The 24991-nt window shown below is 42.4% G+C and overlaps 1 protein-coding gene across 6 annotated transcripts in view; it reads right to left on the bottom strand.

Annotated features, from left to right (window-relative positions):
* Window positions 1-502: 502 nt before the first annotated feature.
* MED30 (mediator complex subunit 30) overlaps window positions 503-24991 on the bottom strand; it is a 63754-nt gene continuing 39265 nt past the window's right edge. For 2 of the 6 annotated variants that reach the window (XR_014255497.1, XM_082433263.1), the window contains 2 exons: window positions 24202-24401; window positions 15267-21660 (listed from right to left, as the gene is read on the bottom strand). Coding sequence is in view for 5 of the 6 variants with exons in the window: in XM_082433263.1 (XP_082289389.1) it covers window positions 21570-21660; window positions 24202-24401 (291 nt within the window). In the remaining variant the exon portion in view is untranslated. Of the gene's footprint in view, window positions 10567-15266; window positions 24402-24991 lie in introns of those variants that run through there. The other 4 variants (XM_082433264.1, XM_082433259.1, XM_082433262.1 and 1 more) reach the window with 4 other exon arrangements.

The following is a 24991-nucleotide window of genomic DNA, read 5'->3' as shown; positions in this document are numbered from 1 at the left end:
ATATGTGGAGATGAAGGTAACCTATAATTTTAGGGGAGAATTAAGAAAAGAAAAATGCAGACTATCATTATAAGAAATTTTCTGTAGTTTCAGAGCTCTTGGCCTATTTCTCAAAGAATGAGTTAAACACGCTGACCAATATTTTCACTTATAATTTTATACTCAGTAAAATAGTCTTAGATTTAGGAATATAGTTTTTTTTTTTTTTTAAGATTTATTTATTGATTGATTGATTACTATGTTGGGTCTTCGTTTCTGTTCCAAGTCTTCCTGTAGTTGCGGCAAGCGGGGGCCACTCTTCATCGCGGTGCGCGGGCCTCTCACTATTGTGGCCTCTCTTGTTGCGGAGCACAGGCTCCAGACGCGCAGGCTCAGCAGTTGTGGCTCACGAGCCTACCTGCTCCGTGGCATGTGGGATCCTCCCAGACCAGGGCGCGAACCCGTGTCCCCTGCATTAGCAGGCAGACTCCCAACCACTGCGCCACCAGGGAAGCCCAGGAATATAGTTTTTTAACATGAGTCTCTAAAGAGTTATTTTTATTTTGAATGAGAAAATATAAAGCATATCAATTTTAATTTTTCTTGAATTGGCACTGATATAAAAGAGGTTGTTCACTAAACTCTATAGCTTTACACACAGTTTCTTCCTGATGGCACTTGCCTTCTTTCCAGCCTCACTTTGCATCTTAGAAGTCTTACACTGGGTTCTATCCAGGGGTCACTGTGTCACTGGAGACCTTTTCTTTAAAAAAATTTTTTTCTATGCATTTCATCTTCTTTCTCACGTCTCAAAAATCCAGTTTTGTTCCCACCGAGGATTTTTATGACAAGGGTAGTTTTATTCTCATGTTTCTGCCAGCTTTCATTTCTGAATGCCCTATCTCAACTGGAAATATATAAATAGAAGCATGGATAATGGTATTAACATACATGGATGTCTTAGCTCAGGCTGACATAAAATACCATAGACTGGGGGGCTTAAACAACGGACATTTATTTTCTCACAGTTCCTGAGGCTGAAAGCCCAAGATCAGGGTACCAGCATGTCTGGGTTCTGATAAGGACTCTCTTCCTGGGTTACTTCTTGCTCTGCCCTCCCATGGCTTTTTCTCAATGCATGTATATGTTCTCCTTCTTGTAAGAAGAGGGAGAGAAAAAGATTACTGTCTTTCTTTTTATAAGGCCACCAATCCCTTTGGATTAGGACCCTGCTCTTATGACAGCATTTAACTTTATTTACCTCCTAACAGCCCCATCTCCAAACACAGTCACCTTCAGGGTTGGGCCTTCAACGTATGAATTTGAGCAGGGAACACAGTTTAATCCATACAATGGATAAGAATTTAAAGTTCCCCAGCAAAGTCTCCCTACATTCTTTATGTGGTTCTACTTCATTAGATATTTCCAAAGCATTCACATACATTATCTCATTTGATTAATGATTGTTTATGCATTTCAGATTTAAAAACACAGAGACCTAAGAGATAAAAGTGACTTTTCGAAGCCATCTGGCTAAGAAGTGCAGAGAGGCCTCAGGTGGCCTCATTGTGGACCATGTTCCAGCCTCCACAAGTGGGCAGAGCCCAAGCTCATTTGCCCTATTTCAGTCTCTTGAACTGGAAATTCCCAAAAGGGACTGAAAACCTACTCTCAAGTAAGAGTTATTTCTTTGTGAATAATGGATTGTATGCTATAAATTAAACATTACCCGTCTTACTAAATAGTTAAGTCAAGCATTATGACTGGTTGCAAGCTTAGGACCTGAGTGTAATCCTGATTTGGGCGGCCAGTCTCTCCTTTCTAGGTCAGGGTCTCAGCCCAGTTTCTGTGACCTCTTGATCTTGAGTGGCTTTTCTCTTTTCTCCACATTGTGGAGAAGTGTTACAGAATACTTCCCACTTCCACCCGGATCTAGCCAGTACACAGGTTTTGCTCTCATAATCTGTCCTGAGACAGATTTGCACTCTCCTTTTGCCTGTGCTGTTTCTTTCTTCTTCAGCATTGGCCTCCCCCAGCCTTCCAACTCTCCAGCCACTGCACTCACCGTGTATTACCTTATATGACTTAGCTTTGTCTTCCTGTTTTGGATTCCATGTGCCTCCTCATTTTCTTCTGGTTCTCTTTGTGATGCTGGACTCGATCCCCATGACACAGCATTTATTTTCCAGCCTTCTCTGGGGTCCTCCTTGGCACAGGGGCTGTCTCTTCAGTCTCCACTTGCCCCAGGGACAAGGCTTCGCTGCCAGATCCCACCCTGGATGACCAAGCCCCTCTGGCCATGGATGACTTCTGTTTACTGTATCCCTTTATCTTAATGGGATGGACTTTTTCTTTGGGATGGAATGAACTAGCTTTCTGGAAAAGGACCCCCAAGAAAACCCTACTGAAGCAAATACTTCATCGGAGATGCTTATGAAAGTCCTTGAAATGACTCTTTGTAAAAGGTTGACAGGAATCAGAGGACCAGGAAGGCCAAATGCAGCAATAGCATGAAACTTTCCATATGTATAACCCCTTTCTTATCTACTTCATATGGTTTATAAATGCATTTTGGACAGAAAAAGGAATATGCCAGCATAGTTGTTTTGTCCACAGAGAATCATTTTTGTATGAGAGATGAGTCAAATTTTATTTTATTTTATTTTATTTTTTATTGATATGCAAAAAACTTCACATTTTTAATGTATATATTTTGATGATTTTGGCCATATTCATAAATCCATGAGAATCGTATCTGTTTGTGAAGATTGTACTTGGGGGAAGAGGGAGAAGCAGAGAAGCAGAGAAGCAGAGAAAATATTTGGAAAGAAAAATCTTCCATTTGACTCTTGGCTCAGAAATAGAATTTCTGTTTTGGAGAAAGTATCAGGTGTCCTGACTTTACAGTCTTCCAAATAGGAAAAAAAATATACATTCTCCACTGAGTTGTGATAATGACTAACAACGTGTTGAGAGCTTATTGTGTACCTGACAGTGTCGACTGGGCTTACCTTCTTATGGAAGTTTAAGTTTTACTTGAAAGACTGCTGTCACTCTAGCTGCAAATTCAGATCCTCTCAGTTGGCCTTGGGTAGTCAGCAAGGCTTATGGGTACTAACTCTGCAGAAATCTGATAGTGTGCCAGTAGGCAGGGCCTGTCTGTGCAGCTTTGCTTGTTCATAGTTGGGGAAGGGGCTGGCTGGGCTGGCTTACACTATTCTCATTTTGTCTTGTCATTTTCCTTGGGTGGAGTGTCCTGCCATGTGATGCCCTGATATGGGAAGCCGAACCCGAGGCTCAAGTTTCCAATGTCATGACTGCCAAATGCACTATCCCCAAGATGTTAAATCAAGGGAAAGTGACTACGTGATTGGGAGATGCTTCTCCTTGTGGTCCCTGAGACTGACACTAATCCAAAGGCAAGCTGTAGGCAGCTATTTTGGATTTGATGCAAATGTGAATCACAGTTTGTCAGGCACTTTCTCATTGTGATTGACATATTTACTGTTGACAATACAAGGTGAACCCTGCAGTCCTCTTACATATGTGGCCCTTTGCCTCAAGACATCGTTCAGGGTGAGAATAGAATGTGGGATTTTGTTCCAGGTGCCCATCTGCCTGGGTATTTTTTTAAAAACTCTCTTGAGAATTCTCCAGGCTTCTCTTGACTGACAGCACGGAAGTCTTGTCATCTAAACATGTAAGTCTTCTGGCAACTGGCACATGTGTTGTTTATAGACAGGGTTTAAGATCTCGAGTGTGAGGGCTCTTCATATCTGTTGGTTCCTTGTACCATCACAGTTCTTTGTAGGTTTGGGTTCTTCATTGACCAATGAATCCTCTCTGACCAGAGCTGATGAAAGGGCACCAATTCCTGAAATCATAGTAACAAAGGATGGTCTGGAGAGGTTTTTTTCTACTTTGGCAAGGTCCAATATTCTGGCTAATCTAGACGTTTCTAACATTGCATTCCTCAGGACACGTGGTTTGCAGAATGTTAATGGGTGCCAGGAAAGAACTCTGCAGTCAAATGCGTCTGGAACACGGGAGGCCCACGATGCCTGATTCTTGGAGTTTCTTGGTGCATAATAAAAGTTCTGAGCTGCTCTGCAGCCAGGATGCTTGTGTAACTTCAACCACATGACCCCAAGTAATTGACTGTGGAATTCTTTCCAGTAGCATCTATTGTATCCTTTAACATCTGTTGACATTGTGTAGGATGCATTTTGGAAAGTACTCATATAGGAAAAAGGCTTTCATTCCCTAAACCTGGTTTCCCAAATATGACCCAGCAACTCTAATTATGGAACGAGAGGAAAAGAAAGATGTGGGACTCTCCTGGAAAAGGCAGGCCAGGAGCCTTGCAAGCAAGTGAGAGGACAGCTGGTGATTTAGCGGCTGGGCACTTATCTGCAGGCCCCAGCTCAGATCCTCCCTGCCCATGATGGCTTCTCTGGTGACCCCATCCCAGAGCCACATCTCCTTCCTGTTCATACCACTCATTGGCTACTTGACGACACTGAATGTTATATTCATGATGAATAAGCATTTGAAACCGTCTTGAAAAACACAAAATCTAGCCCTTTTGTTTTAAGTGGTGGAGAACCAGAGTAGATATTTTAGGTTACTTTTTACATGCGTAGATCACTTCACTACATTTCTGTCCATACTTGCAATTACTGGGTAAAGGGGTATGAATTTTGTGAAGACTTTTGATACCTATTACCCAAATTACCTTTCAGAAAAGTTTTACCAATTTTCACTTCCAGTTTACACACTTGGCTGTGTATGGAAGTGACTGTCTTGGTGGACAGGACGTACCTTAAAGTTGTTATTATTATTAACTCATTATACGATCATTAGTTTCTGAGAACAGGGAGGAAAAATAGGCTCCCAGCATATTCTAGAGGCTGCCCCCTCCCAACCCCTAGGTAACTCTTGGGCTTTCAGCTGTTGATGGCTGCTTGGTGATGGTTACTTGGTGATGGCAGGCTGCCATCAGCTGGCTTGGGAGTAACCCAGTGTAGCATCCAAGAGCTTCTGGCACTTCTAGAAAAGTGTTTTCCTGGCCAATTCCCACCTACACACTTTAACTGGGTCTGCACATGGCAGCTTGACAATAGCCTGATATTTACATGTATGATCACCTCGCCCTGCAAATCCAGGGACTACCATCACCAAGGAAGCTGTGCCCAGCAGCCAGGTCTGTCGGATTCTGTTATTGATGTGGGCAACCCATTTGTCAGTCATGCCAGCCCTTCTCATAAAATAGGGCCGAGAAAAGGATTTGTCCTGTGGATCCTGGTATTCCCTAGACCCTATAACACCAGAACTACGAAAAATAATAAGAATAAAGCTAACATTTATTGAGGCCATACCCTATCCAAGACCTGTCTAACCACTTTATATGCATTATCCAGCAGCCAAAGGATCCTTTAAGTCATGAGATTGTGTCACCTGCTTATGAAACTTTTCAAAAGCTTTCCATATCACTTAGAATAAAAGCCAGAATCCTTCTTATGAACTTCAAAGGTCCTACATGGTTCTCCCACCCAGGCTCCTACCTACCCTACTGTAACCTGCATGAACTCATCCCTCACTCTGCTCTGGACATACTGGACCCCCTCATCTTTCCTCAGACATCTCAGGCACACTTTTGCCTCAGGACCTTTACATGTGCTCCCTCCCCTCCACCTAGAATGTTTTGACAACAGATATCTCTGGCTACAGACCTACTTCCTTCTGGTCTGTACTCAAAAGTGACCTTCTCAATGAAGTCTTCTCTGGACATTTTACCAATCTGTTACTCAAATCTTCCTTTCTTGATTGATTGACTTTTTTCATAGCACTTAACATGATTTACATGCTTAATTTATCTGGTGTACTGTCTGTTTTCCCCCATTAGAATGTAAGTCCCTGAGGGGCTTTGTCTCTCTTTGTCACAGTGGTATCACCAGCACTTGGAAGAGTGTCTGGCATATAGTATAGGTGCTCAATAAGTATTTGTGCATAATGAATAAACTCACCTAATTCTCACATCAGCCCTAGGGGCAAGGGACTATTGTTTTCCTTAGTTTCTCGGATGAAACAACTTAGACTTTGAGAGGTTAAGGAATCATCCCCGCAAGCAGTGGCACTGGGGTTTGAGCCCCCCGCTCTTAGCCACTCTCCTCCATGCCCCTCAGAGACGTGTGAGAAATTGAAATCCTCCATGGGCACCTCACGAGGTTCAGCCTCCAGAGCCAAACAGCCAAGACTCCTCGAGCCGGCCCCAACCTAACTTTCTGAACACATTGTCTTATCTGCCGCACGTTTCAGCCAAACAGACCATGGTGTTGCCTCTTCTCTGATTTTGCTTACACTGTTCCCTTCCTCTCACCTGATTCAAATCCTTTGCACACATCTAGGCTCAAGTCAAATGCCACATCCCCGCGAAGCCCTCTGATGATCGTTCGCTTGTTCAAGGTAGTTGCGTGTCAGGATCTTCTTCTTTCTACAGTTCTTAACGCAGAGGGCACATCTGTTTGACCTTTGTCTTTTCCACGATGTTGTGCGAAGACTCTCAAGCCCCAAAATCTGTTTACCAAACACACAGACGCCTCTTGCCACGATGGAGTAACATATTCTGAGTGGGGAGTATTTTCAAACATGGATGTCCTAATCCATGAAAATAGAGTTTGTTGCTGAACACAAAGCTACATTTAGGCAAGAGAAGAACTAGGTGGCTCGTTGATTACACAGAAACCGCCAATCCTCTTAATCAGCACAGTCTAGAAAATCAGTCAAGCCAGGTGTTCAGTTGTTTGACATTTGTAGACAGAACAACAAGTAGTAGATTGAATTTCCTCTGCTCTGTATGACAGTTTTTGCTGTTATATAAAATGCCCTCCGACGTTGAAGGTATTGTACAGGTACGCACCTGTTATTTCTTTCAGAAACACATAATCGCTTAAGAGTGTGGGGTGGAGAATGAGAAGCAGGAGGAAGGGAGGGCGTATTGGAAACAGATACACATCAAATATTTCACACACTCATAAATAAGAATGCACTTTAAAGCCATATGTGTAACTTTATTTTGCATGTAACAATAGAATTTTAGCATATTGGGTCAGAAGGAGGACTTGGGAGACTCACCCTTTCTGGTGGCTCCCTTTGTCACCTTGGACTGTTGACTCACTGAGTAAGCTTTGTGATCTCAGTGACCAGATGAGGACACTAACATTCACACCCAAATGGGACAGGCATCTTTTAGACATAAAAGATATTTTAAAATAAAATAAATTATATATGTATATATATATATATATATATATATATATATATATGTATGTATGTATATAACATATATGCAAAGACCTTAAGTTTTTAGCATCAAAAATACCGTAAGGAGCCAAATGTAGTTCTTCCCCCTGTGAGGTATTACTTGGCATCATTAATTAATTAATTAACTGATTAATTGTTTAATTTAATTTCCTGTCACTTTAATCTACTCCTGCATTGTTCTCACTTCTCCTTCAGTGCCTTCCTTTTCTTGCCCTCCCATCTTTTGCCTGTTGCCTCCTTGCTTCTCCCTCAGAACCCAAACCACAGACTGGTGACTGCGGAGGATAAGGATGGGGACGCTGGCTGAGCTGGAAGGTGGGGAGCACGGTTAGACTTCGGCTTCCCAAGAAGCCCACCACAGACCCTGCCTAGAGGAACTATGAAATCAATGATAAGAACTTTTATGAACTGCATTATTATTTGTATAGCCAGCACTATTTTCTAAAACTGTATTTTCTAGTAAATCAAAATACACATTTACAAATGTCTCGGCCAAGGTCTTATACTTTAGGCCAGGAAACCACGAAGGCCAGTCATTTTCAATCCTGACACACCTCTGAATCAAGTTGAAGGTCTTAATGAAACCAAAGTAGTCTTGCCTGAAGCACAAATGCTGACATACCATTAATACACTTTTAAATTGTTTTTCCTCAGCTCTGGGCATAAAGGAAGCTTTAGCACCTGTCTCTCAAACTAGATCCAACCAAACCTGGATCTTCAGACCGTGATCTTTGTGGACTCTTAATAAAGGTCCATGAAGGAAAGTATCTATTGACAAAGTTGATTTTTGAAATACTGGGTGAGACTCAGTTAAACAGGGTTTTTTTTTTTTCTGCTAAACTTCTCTGAGTCATTAGCATGCTATGCCAGGCATGGAGGGGAGAATGTAGCATGTAATGTTTCTCAAAGTTACTTGACCATGGAATCCCCACTCTTTTTTTTCAGGGCATCTGTAAGACTAGTTTCTATGGAATACATTTTGGAGAATACTGGTGAGAAGTATAAATTAATGTGAATGATTTCTGCATGAGAAATATGAACATTAAACACGACTCTTGTATAGGGCAAGGGGACATCCATGAAAGAAAACTCCAGGCACCCAAGATCCTTAGGAGGCAGATTTGAAATGTGAGCCAAGAGAAAGCCAAGTGAAGACATCCTGACTTTCCTAACAATGCAAGAGAGAAGACAGGACATCGAGTTCAGTTTATTAATTGACTCATAATTAATATGGATTTAATTATAATAAGCGTAAGGTCAGAAAGATTTTCTCATGAAGAATAGAAGACTGTAATCTGTTTTTACATTAGCAGGGTGGAACCAAACCTTTTAATTCTCATCTTTCTTGCAGAAATTAACTACCACTCACTTTCCATTGAAATTCCATGTGATGACAGCTGCAGGATCTTCAGCTTCAGCGTCTACTTAGATACATTGCTATTGAGACAGATGCCTTATGGGCATCTTTTTGTGTCTTTAGTTGCGACTGCTCAGGGTGACTGTTCTGAGAGGCTGCTGGAGCTGTGACAGCTCAGTACGAATGCCAGATGAGCTCTGGTCTGCAGCTCCTCCATTCCTAAACTAGTGATTTCACACCTTTCAATTCCCTGTGAGTAACTGAACTAACTACTTAAATGGTCCTTTTGAAAATAGGTTCATTTATTGGCTTAATGGCTTAGGGTGCATTCTTTGTAAATTCAGCCCTAAGGGCCCAATCAGAAGATGAAATATGTCTGGCTTGGCCACTGCAGGAATTGATTAAAGGAGGCTCTTGCTTGCTTCCTGGTACTCTGCCAAACAGGAATTAAAATGCAAGCAAGATGTTGTCCTTAGCTTTAGCAATTCCAGAGAGGTTTTCCTCTAAAGTGGAAGGGACTGAGGCCAGTTCTAAAGCAGCACCTCGGCTTAAGAAACAAACAAAAAATAATAAAGGTTTTCAACAAGGTGTCATTTTGAAACAGACCTATGTGTTTCCAAATATGGCCACCTTGCAGGGATTAGAATAAAAATGTGTGGTGCAAAGACTGTCTGGCCAGGTAAAGTTGAGCAAGGTTACTTGGGGTCCTTCTTTCTCTGTAAAAATTGGGAGTAGGATTTGACTGTCTAGAAGGTATCCTGGCCACAGGGACTCTGTGACAGAAGCTGTAGGGAGTGAGCTTCCCTCTATTTGTGGCTCCTGTTGAGACCAGAGGAAGTAGACATTCGCGACTCTAGCTGAAGCAGGGCTCTAAAGACCTCACCCGCCTCTTCTACCACCTATCCCATCTCCACTGTGATTATGAACTCTGCTTAGCTTCTCAGTTCAATCTAATCCACAGTGTTTGAGTGGACCCAAGCACAGAGACAGTAAAAGTTAGGACTCTGAGTTTCAAGTTCAGAAACTCTACTCAAACTGATTTTAAAAGAACAATCATAACAAGAGCAATAGAGAGAGAAAGAGATTGATTTTATTGTCACTTGTAACTAAAAAGTACAAAGAGTAAGTTTCCTTCAGGCACAGCTGTATCCAGGTGCTAATATGGCTTCAACAACGTTTTCATATGGCTCTTTTGTCCTCTGGTTTGGATTTATTTTCAAGCAGGTTCTCCCTTCATGGCAAGAAAATGGCCACCAGTAGCTCAATACTTATATTCCAGTTTAGCAACCCCAATGGAAAGGGAGTGCTTCTTTCTTCCTCAGTCCCAAGATTCATTTAACATTCCTCAAATAAGTGGTAGGAGACACAGCAGTGGGCAAGACAGGTGAAGCCTCTGAGCTTGCTGGTTGGCCCCTCACTGGAGGAACTTAGATGGAGTGTGTATCCCTGAGTCCGTTGCTTTGTTCAGGGCATTGGGATATGCTATCTAGCCAGGTTAATCTTGAATGACTCCTGCTGCAAAGCTGATATTTTGGAGGAGAGCTCTCCCTTGTCCCCAGTGTCTCACTATCTAAATGATACTTTCTGTCTTCATCATAAGGCTAGAACTGCATGGGGCAACCTCATTATCTACTCCAGTTTAGGAAGTAATGATAATGATAGTAAATGTTTATTGAATGGCTTTGCATACATTAACACAGGTAATCCTTGCCACAAACCAGAATTTACATACTCTTTATGATGTCCATTTAAGGTGGAATAAATGGAGGTACAGAGAGGTAGAGAATGTAGCTGTGGTGCCCAGGCTATAGGGAACTGTGAGTCTGGTACTTACTGAGGATAACCTGGCAGTTATTACTCCTTTCCTCCCATCTGATTCCTTTCCCATAGCAAGAGGAGAAGGTGACCTAGAGAGAGTTCAAGGGAAAAAGAGGGTCATCCTTTCTAGGCAGCAACCGCATGAGGTGTATTTCACCTCATGTGATGGGTATGTTTCTAAAATGTCTTTGAAAATCTCCCTTCTACAAATCAATTCCTCTTTTCCCTTTATAGTTTTTGATAAAACACCCGATGAGTATCATAGACTCTTTCCCTTTAATGGAATTTTCTTGAATGGATGATGACTTGAAATAATTGGACACTGTTTGGAGCTTGGGAGTCTTTTTATGAGATGGTGGTTTCTGTTAGAATGGGTGCTGGTTAAGAATGGGTTCTCACCTATGAGCCATCTAGCTCACCCTAACTGATAAGTTGACTCTGTCTTTTATGACTACTGTGCTTGTGTTCTTATAGAATTGGCCACCCTCTAATTTACTCAAAAGGAATAGTATTGATTTGCACCAGTTTTGTGGATTTTTAGTATCTTTTTCCTCAGCTAGGAAACATACCAGTTTCTTCCTAGCCTATCTGTAAAGGTCACTTGTATTCCTGGGATGCTTTTACTAGAATGAACTTGAACTAAAGATCAATCAATGTGATGCTATTCCTGACTAGGTTTTGTGAACCCAGGTGACAGCATCATCTTGAAGTGGCCAATTACTGAGCCTCTCAACTAGTTAACGATAGAAAAATGGGGGGCAGTAGATTGTTAGATGCCCACTGGCTTTGACTTACTCTTTGAAATATTGATTCTAACAACTTGTTTTTGTATGTTATTGATACAGCAGACCATTTGGATGTGCAGTAAGCCAGCCATCAGATGTGAGGTACTAACCCAGATGAGTAATCATTTTGTGATAGATACATTAAAATAATTTTGTCCTTCCTAAGACTTTTAGAAAAGGCAGACAGAGGTTTTCAAGAAGAACTTATGTTTGTCAGTGGATTAGGAAAATGAAAGATATATCCACTCTTCCTTTAAAAGAGTTGATGTTTCTTGGAGCTTTGGAAACAGAAGACAAAATGCCTTTGACCATCAGGTCATCCATTTCAGAGGCTGTTGTTTTCTGGGTAGAGTTCAAGATTTGTTATGTTTGACAGTCATTTGTAGCTTCCTTCTGAGTAGAATAGATTTCCAAATTACAAACCATCAGGCAAGCATCAAACTGAATGTGAAAATCAATGACCCATCACAGTTACAAGCATGTAGATGGCCATGGCATGGTGAGTAGACCATTGCAGAGAGGGACATGCTTGAGGAAGAACAGACAAGGGCGGCTTTATTTACCCACTTCTTACCTTTGCCTTCTGCTTCTACCACCCTGACCTGCCACTGAAATGTGTCAGTGAATTTAAGTCAAGTAATAACCTGTGACTAATCTGTACGCAGCTTCTAAGCCATTTCCTCTATTTCAGTTAGCAGAGGCGTCTGCCTTCAACAACTGCCCTCCCTTCACAGAATCCCTCCTGCCATCCTCATTTACATATGGGCTCATCCTTGCAACAGCTTCTTGTAACCCTGAAGCTCTGTTGGCAAGAAAACTGAGTGCTATTTTTTAAGATCTTCAACTGGAAGCTTGTGGCTGCACAATAGGAAAATCCAACCTTCTTTTATTATTATTTGTAATAACGGCTACTGTTTCTGTTATGGAACCAAACTTGGGTCCGCTTGCCCATGCAGTACAGCCAATCTACTGACACAGGGACGTGGTGAAGGAAAGTGCAGGGCGCCAAGCAAGGAGTCCAGGATGGCTAGTGCTCAAAAAGCCCCCAATCTCTGATGGGTTTCAGCAAAGCATTTATAAAGGCCAGGTGAGGGAACGGGGTCACAGGGTACGTGATCAGCTCGTGCGCAATTCTCTGGCTGGTTGATGGTGAGGTAACAGGGCCGTGTCATGGGGTTAACATTATCTATCCTTAGGCGCCAGTAGGTCTGGGGGCTATTGCTCATGATCATCAAGTAGTTAATTTCTTCCACTGGTGGTGGTTTTAGCATCTGTAAACCAACCCAGGATATGTGCATCAGATGCTGTTACCTGGGTACTTCAGACAGGAGCTACAGCAGAGGATATAGGGGAGGGGTCTGTCCCGGGAAGGCCCCATAGGGTCCTGTGACATTTTTGTGAACACTTTCTATTTGCAGGCACTGTGGTAGCATTTTTAAACCTTGTCTCATAGATTCTCTGGAGGTGTCTGTGAGGTAGACATCGTTCCTCCCATTCTACAGATAAGGAGGAAGAGCTTCAGGGCAATTAACTTCTTCAAAGTGATTTAAGGCCAGGTGTGTACTCTCAACAACAGCACAAAAATTAAATTAGAGAGTTACAGTTTTCACCTAGAGATGAGTGTCTCTCTCAGAAGGAATTGGGAAATCCCTCTTTATGAGCTCTCTTTAAAAATTTGTTTTTAAATAAGTGTTTATTTTAGAATACTTTTAAAGAAAAGTTGCAAGGATAAGACCGGAGAGTTCCTTTATACCCTGACCCCAGTTTCCCCTGCTGTTAACATCTTACATTGGTTTGATACATTTACATAGTATGATACACTTTTCATAGCTAATGAACCAATATGGCCGTATTATTATTCACTAAATCTCCATAATTTATTTGTATTTCTTGAGTTTTTGCCTGATACCCTTTTTCTTTCTCAGCATCCCATCCAGAATAACACATTTCATTTAGTTATCATGTCTCCTTAGGCTCTTTTAGACTTTGACAGCTTCTCAGACTGTGTTTTTGATGACCTTGACAGTTTTGAGGAGTAGTGAGCAGATATTTTGCAGAATTATCTATTTTTTTTTTAAATTTTATTTATTTATTTATTTATTTTTGGCTGTGTTGGGTCTTCCTTTCTGTGCGAGGGCTTTCTCCAGTTGCGGCAAGTGGGGGCCGCTCTTCATCGCGGTGCGCGGACCTCTCACTATCGTGGCCTCTCTTGTTGCGGAGCACAGGCTCTAGACGCGCAGGCTCAGTAGTTGTGGGTCACGGGCCTACTTGCTCCGTGGCATGTGGAATCTTCCCAGACCAGGGCTTGAACCCGTGTCCCCTGCATTAGCAGGCAGATTTTCAACCACTGCGCCACCAGGGAAGCCCCAGAATTATCTGTTAATATGGGTTTATCTGATGATCTTCTCTGGTATCTCAAGACTGTTACACAAACACATGATAGCTTCACCAGGAGAACTTCTTGAATTAGCTTTAAATTGTCAGAACCTAGGCACGCAGATGAGGACAGGAATTTAGGCAAAGTATACATACGTACAGCAAGGACAACTGCATTCTTTTGGGTGAACGAATGGGACACATTTCATCAGAAATCCTTCACCCCAGAAATCTCTCTCTCTCTCTCTGTCTCTCTCTCTCACTCACACACACACACTGTGTGCCAGATATTTATGAGAAAGTTAGAAATTTACAGAATAATAAGGTAGGTGAAGCCATGATTTCAGTTAATGATAAAATTGTCATTGTAAATGGCATGTTTGTGGCCAAGAAAAACAGATGTCCGTATAACAATTTGGAGCCATCCAATGCATAAAGCAATTTGTAGATAATCTGCTAAGCAGATATAGTATCAAAATGTATTCATTGTCCATTGGACGTACATCCAGGCTGTATGTCTAATTGACCAGTTAATTTCCAGTCTGTCTCAGGAGCTACTAAACATGGTTTGAAATGGAACCCTTGGTGCTTCACCTAATGTCGATAAACAAAGGAGCAGGTTCCTCATCACGTTCAAAGCACAGAGAGTTCAGGGTGCTGTGGTCTGCATGTAAACTCAGGTGCCTCATCAAGCTGTTGTTGACCCAGTCTGAATCGGTAATGCAGTGGTGAAATAATGTATCATCCCATTTAAATGGCTGGCAACTAAAACGATTGTAAAAAAAAAAAAAAAAAAAAAGACCTCTGTCACCAAGACTGCAGACAGAGAAAAACACCTCATCAGTAAAGCATGTTATGATGGTTTTCTATAAAACACACCTGATTTTGGCCATTTGAGCGGATGACAAGGTCCCTCCCTGTCTTTCTTCCCCAGCTCCTGGCTTCCAGGAGATTCTGTCTCAACTCTTGGTGCCCAGTTGAAAGTTCTTCTCAACTTCAACACTGGACCATGTCCATCCATTGTCTCCCACTTTGGTAACTGCAAATAAAAAGAGTGATCCCAATTCCTTTCTGAAAGACGGAAGAATGTGCATTAGAATAAACAGACAAGAGTCGTTGCAGGAGGAATATGACCCTCTGAAGCAGCCGTCAAGGTGCCTTCTCTGGGAACCCCGTTGACAGCCATAGGCTCCTGTTCGCAGTCCTCTGCCACCGCTCCCCAGCTGCCCTTGGCTCCAGGTGTCTCCATGGTCCTGGAATGCAGCCGGAGAAAGAGCTGGAAGGGGTGGGAGTGCTCTGATGGTGGAGCGGTGTTGAGGGCTTTATCCTCCCCTAAGGGCTCTAAATATTCTTCGTGGCACTTGGTTTTTGAAGCGCCCCATCGTCTGGAAGCCTGCACCGCATCAGAAGTTGGAAGCAGCCTGTCATTGATTGCAGCTGCATCCTGATTTGGCCTAGGAAGAAGGGTGTAGAAAGCCAATGTGGTCCCATTTGGCAAGGACACCTTCCAGGTGAACAGCAATCAGGAAAGATGTCTAGAGGCAAGGTTATGAGCCACAGAGACAGAACTGACAGGCCCAGGGTAGATAATAAGTGCCTTGCCTTTTTTTTTTCTTTTTTTAAATACATTATTTAATTTTTATTTATTTATTTGTTTATTTATGGCTGTGTTGGGTCTTCGTTTTTGTGCAAGGGCTTTCTCTAGTTGCGGCGAGCGGGGGCCAATCTTCATCGTGGTGCGTGGGCCTCTCACTATCGCGGCCTCTCTTGTTGCGGAGCACAGGCTCCAGACGCGCAGGCTCAGTAATTGTGGCTCACGGGCCTAGTTGCTCCGCGGCATGTGGGATCTTCCCAGACCAGGGCTCGAACCCATGTCCCCTGCATTGGCAGGCAGACTCTCAAGCACTGTGCCACCAGGGAAGCCCAAGTGCCTTGTCTTTTAAAGGGAACCTCCCTCTCAGAAGTTTTGGGAACCAAAACCAGATTTCTGTGTACCTTTTACTTATTAGGTCCTAGGACAAATGTGTGTGTTTGTGTGTGTGTGTGTGTGTATTATAAGCCCTTAACAAGCTTGCCTCGCCTCCACACACACTGGTGTGTCAGAGGCTCAGTGTATTTCACACACGTCATCAAATGCTGTCTCGCTTGTTAGAGAAAACAAGTATTATAGTGTTTGTGCTCCTCCACATCTGAATTGGGCCTATAGACTTGTATCTGGGGCTTCACCATGGAGGTGTTCACCACTCACAAAACCCCGAAAGATTCCTGAGATGATGATCTGCCCTTTTGCTGAAGCACACATTTAAATGTTTTCCTGCAAAGTTTGAATTACCTGCTGAGTGAACTTAACTGGCAGAGCAGCAAGCACATCACGGTGAAGTTTTGTTGTAGAAGAACAGCAGCTCTTAAGATAGAATCATGACTTGATTTCTTTGTTGGAAACAAGAAGTCCTGAAATGTATCCATTTGCTGGATTGAAAATGGCAACGTAGAGAAAGTCAAGAGGACTTCAAGTTAAATGTGGAAGATTACATATAAGTGTGTATCTTCTTTCCTGTTTTAAATGTCACTGAAACCGAGGAAGGGAATTTACAAAGTGGAAACTAATAAGAACCAAGAGAACAAAAGAAGAGACAATAGGAGGCAAAAGATGGTAACAGATTTTTGAAAAATGGGAGTGGCTTAAGGAGGAGTGACTGACTGAGCAAAGCAGAGGAAGTTATGTGGTGTGCGCCCGCAGATGTCTAACTGCATGAGTTAGACACCCAGTATCCTGGGAAGCAGGAGAGAGGCATAGGACTGAAAGCAGGTGGGTTGATAGAAAATGTTTTACTATGCATCTGGATTCCTAGGTTTCTTTCCCAGTCCTTAAAACCAGGTGTTTTCTCCTCCACCTGCCCCAGCATACGCGTGCACACACACACACACACACCCACAAACAGAAGTTTATTCCTTGGAAAAACTTAACCATAGGAACAGAACGAAGCAAAACAGAACTGAACCACAAAGTGGAACCAAGCATAGCAGAAAAAGTGAATGTAGGTGAGGCTGAAATTGGGGCAGGGGAGCTAAGTGAAAGCCTGCAGAACTGAGAGACCCAGTCCTAGATCTCCACAGACAAGCATACAGCCAAGTAAGAGATGCAAGGATTTGCCAGTAAAGAAACTGAACAGCTACAGAGAAAAGACTTACAGATAATTGGTACACAAAGACCCTGAAATGTTTTCACTCAATTCACTGCTCAATCACCCTATGGTAAAGACTGCCAGTCAACAAGCCCCACCTACTTACACAAAATTGAAATTTTAGTGCCTCCTCCAAATATTGCCTAACATTTGAGGAAAATCTTCAACATGAAAGACTGAGGCCAAAATAACAAACGGAAGAAAGGAACTGGGATGAGAGTGATGCCACATCATGAGTGGAAAAAGAAATGCTGAAGAAAATACACACAAATACACACACACATTTACCTCAGGGAGATACAAGGATATATTGCCTCCCTGCCCTGCGAACAGGAACAATCAATTAAAAAAAAAATGATTTCTAAAATTAAAAATTCAATTCAAAGTTTTGAAAATAAAGTTGAGAAAATAGTCTAGAAGACAGAATAAAAGGACAATGAGAAGAAAATTCAAGAAAAAAATATAAGAAAATTAGAAATCCAATATTACATTTAAAAAATTCAACACATAGAAATTCCAGAAGAAAAGCGAGTAAATGAAGAAGTAATACAAAAAAATTGCCCAGAACTGAGTAACATCAGTTTCCAGATTGAAATGGCTCATGGGCAATGCCCAACGCAGTGAATAAAAGAAAACCCACACCAAATACAGTATGATAAAATTTCAGATACCAGATATACAGAGAAGATCCTAAAATCAGAATGAAGTGGGCTCAGAAGACAACAAAGGGACATTCCAAACATTCCAAGGAAGCTTGTCTTCACCTTCAAATTCCAAATCCTCCCAGGTCTTTTTTTTTAAAAGATGTCTTTTTTTTTTTTTTTTTGATGTGGACCATTTTTAAAGTCTATTGAATTTGTTACAGTATTGCTTCTGTTTTATGTTTTGGTTTTTTGGCCTCGAGGCATGTGGGATCTTAGCTCCCCAACCAGGGATTGAACCCACACCCCCTGCATTGGAAGGTGAAGTCTTAACCCCTGGACCGCCAGGGAAGTCCCATCCTCCCAGGTCTTGATCAAGTGAGAGAGTAGCATTAAAAATGTTTTCAGATATGCAAGGACTCAAAAATCTTACCTCCTAGGCCCTATTACTTAGAAAAGTACTGGAAGATGTGCTCTTGCTAAACAAGGTAGTAAACCAAGAAAGCTCAAGACATGAAACCAAGAAACAGGCCATTGAGTATAAAATGAGATGAAGAGAAGTCCCAGAACAGTGAGAGACCTGGCCTAGAAGGCAACTGCTCAGATTTGGGCAGGAAGATGAGGGCTCCAGGAAAGAGTTGGAGCTGATAGATTATCAGATGCATTTGACAACGTGGAGAATTGTGTGTGTGTGTGTGTGTGTGTGTGTGTGTGTGTGTGTGTGTTGGGGAAGGGGTGGTAGAGTAATCTGTCAGAGCTGTAGGGAAGAGGTACTGATTGGCACATAAGAAAATTAATCAAGTAAAAAAAAAAGACAACATAAACTCCAGGAAAAATAAAAAGAAAGGAAAATTTGCTGAGCAGAGAACAATATTCACATAGTCATAAAATATAAACACACAGTCTGACTTAACCAAAATATGTGGATAGAAATATTTTTAAAGGACAGGCGTATGAGTGAGACTTTGTGTGTTAGTGTCTGTGAGGAGGGGTGGTAACCTTTATCTGCTGGAATATAAGTAGTCAGTGCGTCAAATTGATAACATGAAAAAATAAAATCTGTGCGTTATGAAATTAAGGAGGTATATTCTAGAAAAAACAGCTAAGCGAGTCAAAAGTAGTTGCTCTTGGGAAACAGAATAGATACTTTCTCTTATAAGCCCTTTTTTACTATTTGGCTTTTAACGGTGTTTATGTATTGCTTTGATAAAAATCAAAGTTCATTAAAAATAAAGAGCATGGATAAAAGTTTTTAAAAAGGTATTGAATAGATCTATGCAACTGATGACTGGTTCTTATCCACAGCAAAGAAGTCCAGGATAAATTAAAAAGTGGAATATGCTGTATTTTTAAAAAACAAGCATCTGAAGATGTCAAACTGTTCAGTCATACTTTGCTGAATTTTATTGGGGCAGGAAGCAAAGAATATGTTATAATGACCTTTTTGCATTTGGAAATTCTTGAAGATCTCTGATTATATCCCTATGAATGTCAAAGATTCATTGAACTAAATCCAAACTAACAAAGCAGATAAATTATGAAGAGATTTTTTGGCATTAGGGAGAATTCCTTTGTTTTTTGAAGTGTTTGTGAGAATTCCTTTAAATAGCAGCCTCCTCTGGTACACTGAAGTTTTAGTAGATATCAACCTCTAGCAAGAATCTAGGGAAGATCAAAAGAAGAGGTACTTAAATCTAAAGAGCTAGGAGTTGCTGCTGTTCCTTGATTTCTCAGGAGATAAGATAAAGCAGCTCTGGCACCGCAGTGTGAGTTAGCAGGAAAAGACTTTCTTCGCCCAAGTTTGACATCTGTGCCGCTTGTGAGGAGCAGACCCACGGCTTTATTAAGCAGGGTGCATATTTACAATCGTTGAGTGCAGTGACCAAACATGGGAACTCTTCTCAGCTTGACTTGGAAACTGCTGAGATTAAGAAACTTCCAAACCACTGAAAACATTTGTTAAAGAAAGAAAAATCAATCCCCTTGAACAGAGCTAAAGGTGAAATTTACATCACTGTCGAAAAATTTCTGGCCCTTCTTTTTGCAAAAATAATGTAACGGTGAGAGTTGCCTTCACTGGCAGGAAAGTAGCAACCTGTACTGTCCTGAGGAAGTAAGCATAAAGGGTAGGTTGTCTTGAAGCCTCATTAGGCAAAGCTCGCTTAAGACTAGGTCCCCAGGGCTCTGTGAATGGATGGCGACAGCCAGCCCCTTTTCTGTCACCTGAGCCTGAAAATTCATCCGCAAGTGATAAGCTGACAGAGCTGGTTAAAGAGCAAGGCTGAGAACAGCTCCCTCTCGGTGCATCTTCTCACCTTTGTTGACTTCTAGAAAGCTACCGCCTCTGCCATCAGTATCTCCAGCACATCCTAATGTCTACTCGAGGCATCCCCGTCCCCACCCCCAGGTGGGCCGATGCATCCAGTTCCCCCAGAGTGTTTGGGGAAAAGGAGAACAAGAAAATCGAAGCAACAGCCTCTTTTGTTGCCATTCCAGAACAGAAGGACATTTCAGAGTCTTTAAGGCATCTCACCAGGGAGAGAAGATTCCAGTGTAGCAGAAAGGAGGCCGGCAGTGTTCTGCGGCAGATTTATATTTACACAGGGCCAGGGAGAAACAGCCGCTGGCTCTGTCAGTGCCGAAAGGACGTATGAGCCCTGAGCAGCAGCTGGGCAGCCTCTTTTTGCAGGGAACCTAGGAAGAGGCCTTCCCACATATTTTCCCTGTGAACCTGGGCAGCCCCTCCTCCCCCCACCCCTTCCCTTGCTAATTTCAAAGGCCCTCACAGATGCCGAGGCCAGCAGCCAAAGCTTGCTGAGAAACTTCAGCAAGAGAAGAGCTCGAATGATTTGGGATGACGATTCCTTCTCCTTCGTCTGCTGGGTATTAATAATAGTCACTGCTTCATGGGGTTGTTGTGAGGATTAAAGGAGTTATTAATTAAGTGGTAGATGATTAGAAGGATGTGTGACCCAAAGAGTGTTAGCCGTCTTTAGTCATAGTAGTTGTGGTAGTATTCAAAAGATCAGCAAGAACGTGAGAGATGAAATTACACTTTATCTAAGGAGGCAGTTGGGTGACCAGATGACTGGATATTATCTGCTTGAAGTGAAGTGTCACAGCTTTGAATGAGGACTTCTGTGTTGGAGGAAATGGGTCAACAGAGCCCTGCAAACGAAGCCTAGAGAGGTTACAGAAACTGAACCCATGGGAAGTTGGCTGTTGATTACAGAACCATTGAATGTAGGAGAATAAGTGTTACTAATTTATTCATTTATGAATATTTTGGAGACTTTGGTCCAAAGCCTTCTTGAACAGTTGAGAACATTGAGGGGTCAGGTTAGATCAACTTTTCCTAAGGACATGCCCCCCAAGAAGGTAGGAGACCCTCAGAAAGCCTTTGTCCTTCATTCCACAGTGTCCTCCTATGAAAAAAAGGTTGCAGGATGGAAGGCCCACTCTTCCTCAGTTTGTAGCCAGTTTTGAGGCTTGACAGTGATACAAGTGGGACATGGTCTGGCTCCTTTAAACAAAGGTAGAGCAGGTGATTTCGTTACACATGTAAAACTTGGTCAAGTATGCTACCTACCTCTTAGAATTGTGAGGAGTCAAAGGTGCTTGACCCAGAACCAGGTAACTGATCAATAAATGTTGATTTATCCCCTTCCTGAGAGGGGTTCATAGTAGTTTCTGTGGAATGCAAATAGTATTGTCAGAATTGAAATTTGCACACAGTACTGTCAGACTCCAAAGCCTGCTCCCAAACTCGACTATAACGTAGGCAACTGTGGTGCAAAGCAGAATTAAAGCAGAGAGAGAGATGTGAAAAAGTTGTAGCTCTGTGTCCCAAGTACTGCTCAAATGCTCACATTAGATTCCAAACTTAAGAGAGTAAATTAAATTCTTAAGTTGGCACTGTGGTTGCAATGAGACGCTAAATATATTGCTTTTGTATCCATTCTGGACTAGTCTGAATTGCCAGTATCCTGTTCAATGCACAGGGAGCCCAAGGGAGAAGCCCCAAGTGAGGGAGATTGGCCCAGGCGTGTTGGGAGGTAGAAAGTGGGAACTGGTTCCTGATCTTCAGGGGCGATGCCCCAGGCAGTCACTTAGCTTGTGAGAACCACAGTGCATTCAGCAAAAGTCTTCTTTTGTCAAGGATAAATGGGAACAATCCCTCTGGAAAAAGATGGCAGCTGAAGAATAGAAGGGGAAATCAGGACTCTTAATATCAGGAGCTGCAGAACTGGTGTGCTGAAGAGGTGAAAAGAAACTCTTATGTGCAATTAAACAGTTTGCCTCCTTGGAAAAGGGCTGGATCCAGAAACTTCTAATATATATTTCTGGAGATTTGGTGTCTTTCCCACAAATGCATGTGCCCCTCCCCTACCATAGCTCAGCATTCATTCATGCAACAAATACTGCTACATGCCAAGTGGAGTTCTAGGTGCTAAGGAAATGATAGTGTTTCGTTGTTGTTTTCTTTTGTTTTAATGTGGACAAAGCTCATGGGTCTTATATTCTAGAGAAGACAGACAACAAACAAGTAAAGAAATACATAATAAAATACCAGGCTATGGTGTAGAGAAAAAGTAAGCAGGGTAAGACATAGGAAATGTTTGGAGATAGCTGTCATAAATTGGGCTGGCAGGGAAGGGCTTTCTGATGGATGATCTTTGATCAGAGAATGATGGGAATGAGCAAGCAGGTATCTGGGGAAAGAGAATTCCAGGAGATGGAAAGGCAAGTGCAAAAGCCCTGGGGCAGACACGTGAGGGATGTGGACAGGGGCTGGGGTAGTCAGAGCAGAGAGAGCAAGAAGGAAAATGCAGGAGATAAGATCAGACAGATGCAGGAAGCAGAGCAGGCAGGACTTTGATGGAGGGGAAGCTTGACTTGTTTTCTGAGAGAAAAAGTCTCACTTCTCATTTATGTTTTAATAGTATCATTTCATCCAAGATGAAGGCCAGAATGTTTGGTTCCTAAACATTCCAAAAGGAACAGTTCATTAGTGCAGAAAAGGAGACAATAAAGAGGAGGGTACCCTGTAGGAGAGGTGTGTTTACATTCCTTCAAATTTTAAGTGAATATAATTCCTACACAATAGAGGTCTGCTTTCAAGCACGATAGGATAGCTGTCCATCAACCCCTCTCTGCTGTGGGGATAGAAAAGGAGGAGAAATTGTACATAAAAAATGCAAAATAAGCAGGGGTTTGTTTGACTAATGTCTGAAAAAGTCATATAAAAATTAACTAGTGTCGATGGCAGGGCAATAGATAAAGGAGGCAGTAGCCCAGTGGTTGGCCTGGGAAAGTCACACCAGTATTAAAAACTTCCCAGAAATGGCCCACAAAGTGGATAATCCACAGGTGAGTAACAAGTGACTGAAATACAACAGTTAAGACAGCAGTTTTGATGAAACAACCTCCAAAGCTTATTAAGTGATTTTCAAAAGAAAACAAATTGGCTTGAGCCTCCTCCTAAAATAGGCAGGTATGTAGCAAACTATTGATATAATGATCTCGGGAGGTTAACACAAGCTTTGCTCTGGCCTTTTCCTTCTTGTTGCTCTACTTGTAAAACCGTGGTCTCTGGATTGTTGATTAGGAATAGCTTTGCTTTTAACAGTTCAGAATCCTCCCAATACTGTGGCCTTGATATGGAGAAACACTTCGTATTATGACACCTTTGGACCTTTGAATCTCCGAGCCACCAACGTGTACAGTCCTGATACCTGGACTCTTATACTATCATCATTCTCAGTCCTGAAACACAGGCACTGGGTCTACAGAGCCCAGACTCTGGAATCGAACTGCCCATATTTAGACCTTGGCACTGAACCCTGGCTCTGTATTTACTGGTTGGGCTTGGATGTACCTAGATTTCCCCATGCATAAAATAAGGGAAAATAATAGAGTACTTGTAAGAGCTCAGTGTAAATACACACACACACACAGAGTAGTGTGTGATAAAAAGAGTTCCTTAATGCCAGTTATTCATATTATTAGTGATATCAGCTTATAGTTTAGTTATTTTTCTTTCTTTAATTCCTTCCTTCCCTTTTTTCTTTTCTTCTTCTTTTAAGATTTCTCTCTTGTTGTTTGTTTCTTCTTTTCCCTTATTACCATCATTAATCTTCATCCTGTCATTATTGTTATTGTATCCCAAGAATAGGCTGTAGACACACTTGATTTTGGCAAATAATATGGCGGCATGATGGTGAGTGGAATGTAGGCGGAGTCAATGCTAGTACTTTACAGATGATACAAAGGCTAATAAACACACCTTCTTACAACCCCTGGCCCAGAAGGAAAGTGGGTGGAGGAAGGGGCAAGGGAGGGGAGGCGTGAAAGGGGAGGAAGGAGGGGGAGGATGGAAAGAGAATAGAGTGAAGAAGAGCCACAGAAAATCCTGAGGGGGACAATACCCACAATGTACAGAATATAAACATGAATTATTTCCTGAAGTGCTTTACCATCTTATCATGGGGATAACTTATCCTTGATTATAAGCACTACTGCAGTTAACACTTCAATATAAATATGTGCATCAGGAAAACCTGCTTTGGTACGAATGAGGCCCTTATGGGCCACCATAAAGGTTGGGAAGATGTAAAGATGGAGTGGGAGGTGGAGACCAAGAGAACAATGGAAGCTTTAGGGAAATGGATGAACAGGTTGATACAATATCAGCTAATGGGGTGCATCTGAGGCAGATAAGAAGAGCACTGACTCACAGGAGGAAAGTCAGAAAACGCTCCATCTTTGGGGAGCAGCCGTGTCGTCTTGGCCATGACAAGCTGCAGTATGTCTTGCTGGCAGTACGTTTTACAGTGCTGGATGGCATCGGTGAGAGTGAAGAATCCTTATTTTGGTTTTCAGGTGACACCAGGGACTGCAGAGAGAGACGTTTTCTTCCGGAACTGGGGAGATGGACCTGAAACCCAGAAAAAAAACTGAGCCATTACCTAGAGATAAAGGGATGAACTCCCTGGCTGGGAGAGGGGTAGGGAGATGGACAAGCAGGCCAGGACTCGCCTCACGTCATCCCACTGAGCGCCAGTGTGCCTCACCCACCTCCTGACCGGAGCGTGCAGCTTCGCGCTTGCTTACGTCCTGGTCCCGGAACCTGACCTGCGGCCGAAGGAGAGGTAAGGTTCTGCCCCATCTCACCCTGTGAACTTGGGCAAATTGCTTACGCCTTCAACAACTCAGCCTCCTAATCTGCAAAACGGGCGATGGAAGAGTGCCTTCAGATCAGGTTAGTGTTATTAAACGGTGTCCTTTGGAAGCCCTTCAAGGACGAAGGTCTCAGGGGACAGGGAGAATGGGAAAAGGTTGTGTTTCAGTTTTCCTTACATCCACATTCATCTCCTGCCCCGCCGCCACCGTGGAGAACAGCTTTTTCTTGCATGAACTATGTGTTTGCACTGCAGGGCAATATTAGGTCTGCAAAGGGCTTTTCAAGGCTAAGATTGAAAACCCACTGGCGTCGGCCATCTCTAGGTTTGCTTCTGCCTCTTATTT

Source organism: Balaenoptera physalus (genome assembly GCF_965194825.1).
Source record: "Balaenoptera physalus genome assembly, chromosome: 17".
NCBI classification, from domain to species: Eukaryota; Metazoa; Chordata; class Mammalia; order Artiodactyla; family Balaenopteridae; genus Balaenoptera; species Balaenoptera physalus.
Note: the sequence above shows the minus strand (reverse complement) of the source record. Positions and strands in the feature narration are given on the sequence as shown.